Source organism: Puma concolor, chromosome A2 (assembly GCF_028749965.1).
Source record: "Puma concolor isolate L17-30 chromosome A2, mPumCon1.1.hap2, whole genome shotgun sequence".
In the NCBI taxonomy this organism is placed as follows: Eukaryota; Metazoa; Chordata; class Mammalia; order Carnivora; family Felidae; genus Puma; species Puma concolor.
Window position 1 is genome coordinate 19,048,066 of NC_141668.1, and position 4,612 is coordinate 19,052,677.

General features: G+C 53.9%; 1 protein-coding gene across 1 annotated transcript in view; it reads left to right on the plus strand.

The window, feature by feature from the left end:
• WDR91 (WD repeat domain 91) overlaps positions 1 to 1,841 on the plus strand; it is a 28,984-nt gene extending 27,143 nt beyond the window's left edge. The window contains exon 15 of the mRNA XM_025929335.2: positions 421 to 1,841. Coding sequence (XP_025785120.2) covers positions 421 to 585 — 165 coding nt within the window. The 3' untranslated portion in view covers positions 586 to 1,841. The remainder of the gene's footprint in view (positions 1 to 420) is intronic.
• The last annotated feature ends 2,771 nt before the right edge of the window (positions 1,842 to 4,612 follow it).

Here is a 4,612-nt window from a genome sequence, read left to right on the forward strand (position 1 = left end):
TGCATGTGTCCTCAGGGGCCTGCCTGTGCCAGCACTGTGCTGGGCGCCGCAGCTCGCATTCCTGCGGGAAGCAAATGGGCAGCCGAGCAGCAGATCCAGGATCTAATGCTGGGGAGCGGTAAACCATGTAGGAAAAGAACTGGGTGGGGGGTGCCGGTTAAAGGTGGCAGAGAAAATTCTCTGGTCCTTGAGAACGTATGATCTTGTTTTTCAACTGAGACGAAGGAGTAACTATAGTTGAGGTAGGGAAGGTGCTTCCTGGCCCAAGAAATTAAACTGAGATCTTCTGGAAAGGTGGGCATGTGTGCCCGGGCACGTCCTCAGATTGGGGTAGCAGCCACCAGGCTCGAGGCAGTTTGGTGAATAAAGTAGTTGTGTTTGTGAACAGTGCCTGCTGACGCCGCCTCTCTTGTCTTGCAGCTGGGTGGGGATGAGAAGGTTCTGGAGAGCTGCTTGAGCCTGGGCGGCCACCGAGCCCCCGTGGTCACTGTGGACTGGAGCACCGCCATGGACTGTGGGACATGCCTCACTGCCTCCATGGATGGCAAGATCAAGCTGACCACCCTCCTGGCGCATAAACTCTGATGGGGCCCAATCCGAGGGATGCCCACGGAAGCAGTATTATTCTGGGGGGTGTGGGGAGATGGGACGGGAAGACAGGGCAGTCTGCTTCCACTCCTTGCCAGTGCGGGGAGTCTTCAGGGAGAGACTGGACGGGAGCCGCACGGAGCCGTGGCACGAGTGCCCCGGAGACCCACAGGCTGGGCTGTGCCGCAGGCCTCTCCGGGGGCAGGAGGCTCCGGGGGCAGGAGACGCATCGTGATGGCTGCTCTGTTGGCCCAGGAGAGATTGACAGTATTTTGTATATATTTGCTCGTTTTTCATCATTTTTTTAAAAAAAGAATGCTCTCGCGGTCACCTGGTATCTCTTTCTGGAATGTGTGTGTGCAGCAGAGCGTGTCCCTTCACCCCTTGTCCTTGAAGAGGCACATGTTCCCGCTGGGAGCCGGTCAGCCGCAAGCCTCCCCTGCGCGCCCACTGCTGCAGGGCTGAGCCTTGGGGGAGGTTTGCTCCGCCTTCGGGGTAGGACGGCCTCTCCCGCACCATGCTGGCCAGCTGTGGCATGTGCTGTTCTGTTTCTTTGAGCTCCAGTCAGGTCACAGCGTTCCTTTTCTTCCCTGCGTCGGTGGAGCTTCTCGGGATGAGGTTAGGGTCCCAGGCTTCTGTTCCCGGCTGCCTTCTGCACTCGGTTTCCCTGTCCCTCTGCCACTGGGGCTCCTGTCGTTCTGTCAACTTCACATCCTTGAGGTTGACCGGAGCCCGGTGCCAGCGCCCTCTGCTGGTGAACGGCGAGAGCACCGGAGCAGGTCTCCCTAGCTTGCTTTTCCATCTGAGGCGGGCCAGGCGCGGGCCTGTTACCTACTTACGGAAAATCGGGAAGAAGTTGGTGCTGACGCCTTGGCACCCTTCTGCTGGGATGTGGAGGAAAGTAGGTATTTATGTGGCTCCATTATGAGAGAACACCAGAGACTAAGAAGTAGTGACTTACACATTTTTACCTATTTCTACCTTGGTGACCCTCTACTCAAACGAAGAAAACCAAGACTCTCCATTTACAGTTTCCCCATCTTCTGCACTGAAACAGCAAATTGTTCACCTCCCCCAGCGATGCTGTAGGACGTTTAAGAAGCGGTCATGTGTTTCGTTCGAGTGGGAACATGGCCTGTTGAACTTCAAAGTTTTGTCTCACTTTCTATCTTGTACCCATTCTCTCTCGTCAGTACTGTCTCCACTGCTACCGAAACGTCTTCAAATATTGCAAAGAAACACTTGAAAAGCTGTGTCTTCTGTCTTTTCCTTTATGCTCTGGGCATTTGTTTTCAGTTCAGTTTAGGATTGTGTGGGTTTCCACAGCACTGCCTAAAAACACAAAACCCAAACCCTTTTGAAATGAGCAAATACGGAAACCTGCCCCTTCCTGGCCTGCTTCTCCCCAGTCTTCGCGCCATCCTGAGGGCTCGTCAGGATGCATTCACCCTGGCCTTCCTCCCGGTCGCACCCATACCCCCTCCAGGATGCGCTTTCATCCTCCAGTAAAACGTGTCAAAACTTGAAATTTCCCTTCTTCACAATAGCTGCTTGGCACCTACCCAGAACCCCAGCAAGACCCCTCCCCTTATTTGGGGCAAGGGCAGGGTAGCGGGGAAGCCATCAAGCCAGTCCAGCCTCGGGTCCTGGAGCCTGTGTCCCTGGTGCAGGTGTGGACCCCGGCTCTGGCCCAGGCTACACGCCCCTCGCTGTCCTCAGGACCGGTCTGCTTGCCGCCTCCTCTTGGCCCCAGGAGCACGGCTTTCAGAGCACTTCAGCGGTTCGCTTCAACCCATCCAGATGCCACCGCTCGGGTGTTCTCTCCCCTGCCTGGGCTTCTCTCCCTTCAAGCAGCTTCTATGCAGACGCAAAGGTTTCCTCCTTCTCAGACCTCATTTTTCGGCTTGCTGGGAAGAAGTTTTAGGGAGGCACATATGGGGGGAGTGGTTCCACTGATAAGTATTTTCTTTCATTCACACACAAAAAAAATGACGCTTCACCAGTTAGACTTGGGTTTGTTCTGGCTCCTAGCTTGAGAGCAGAGGACCCTGGAGGTCAGTGGTTCTAATACTTCTGAGGAACCAGAGAGGTGGGTCCTGCCCCTGGTGTGGTCCCCCTGGAAAGACTGCAGGCAGAGTCCGGGTACAGCCTGCAGCCAGGTGACCTCGATGCTGGACTGGTTGGTTTTGTGACTTGAAACCATTGGTTTATCTCTTCAAGCCTTGATTGAGTTAAACTCTCCTGGCCCAGCAGGTGAACGTGCTTTAGAGAAACCAAAAGCGCCACACAACTTAGTAGAGATCTTCAGGGTAGGGAGTTTCCAAGCTTCGGATCAAGGTCCACAGTTGTGCACCTCTGGCCTGCGGAGGGTAATTATTCCATTGGCGGATCTGTTGCAAATCACATTTCAGATGGTGTCTTGATAATTTCATATTTTGGGGCCAGATGGGCGGTTCGAATCATCCTTTTACCTCATGCAGTAGAAGAAGGTTCCTCTGGTGGGAGAAGTTTCCTCTGTGTTTTTGTCATGTCTGTCACATCTGCGACCTGGGGTCTCTTTGCTGGCCTCTTTGAGGCTGCTGTATGCTGTGATTTAAAAAAAAAAATTTTTTTTTAAGTTTATTTTGAGAGGGACAGAGATAGTACGAGTGAAGGAGGGGCAGGGAGAGAGAGAGAATCCCAAGCATGCGCAGAAACCTACCTGGGGCTCTACCCCATGAAACAGTGAGATCATGACCTGAGTTGAAACCAACTGACTGAGCCACCCAGGTAGCCCTGAGTGTGACTTTTTTTTTGAGAGAGAGAAGGCACAAGTGAGCAAGGGGCAGAGGAGGGCAGTGAGGGGGAGGGAGAGAGACAGAGAAGGGAGGGGAGGGAGGTCAGCCCCGCCCGGGGCTTGAACTCATGGAACCCTGAGATCATGACCTGAGCGAAGTCTGATGCTTAACTGAGCCACCCAGGGGCCCCAAACTGAGTGTGATTTTAATTAAAGCTAGATGCTAGCTCCACGTGTCCACCACAGTGCTCGCATTAGGCTGAACGCAAACACTGGGGACTCCTGGGAAGCTTTGTGGAGCTGCCGGGTTAGACAAGGGAACACCTGGCCACCAATCTGAATGTTAAGTGTTAGTGACACCTACTTACTTTAAGATAATTTCTTTTCCTACACCTGAGGGTCTCACCCTGTACGCCCTCCTTCTGGGATGCCTACACCCCAGCAGCGAGAGTTGGACTTGGTCCCTGTGGGAATCCTGAGCCTTAAAAAAATGCAGGCCCTCCTCCCCTCACCCTAATTTCTGATTTGGGGGCTCAGGAATTGACACTCTAATATTAAAATCCGACTAGCAGACCTCAATTGGAGCCATGTTTGGGGACTGTTAAAGAAAAAATATTCTATTAAATAGAAAATTACTGATACTTGTTAAAAACTTAATGGCAGACTTTATTCAAGGGTGTGTATTACAATTGGGTTTTATAGTAAGGGAGAGCCATCAGGCTTAACTCTGAATACAAGAGGGAAAGGGACTTTATAGCCAAAGAGTGGATGGAAAGCTGCTAAGAGGAATCACCAAAGGTAAAGGGGGCGTGGGAGGTGGGGGGAGGGGAAGGGTTGGAACTCGCTAAACTCGGCAACCAGGATTCTTGCTGAAGGCAATCTAGGCGATCCGACATTACCTGGGGAATGGTGAAAAATGAGGAGCCCGCCCAAATTTGAGGGCGATCAGGATTGGAGGGTGGGGCTCCTGGCTAAAATGACTTGGTAGGATGCTTGCGAAAATTGGACAATGCAGAGAGGAGCAGGGAAGCTCCAGAGGCAGGGCCTAGATGAGGGTTCAGAGGAGCCCGACGAGAGCGAGAGCCGGGTCAAGGAGAGAGTGTCGCGGCCCCGGGACAGCTGGCGACTCCCGCTCGGGTTGGAGGCGGGGACGCCGACTGCGCGGGCTGCCTGCAGGGGGCGCGCCGGGGGCCGGAAGTGGCGAGGCCGCGCGGGGCGGAGGAGGTGCGCGCGGGGCCGAGCCGGGTC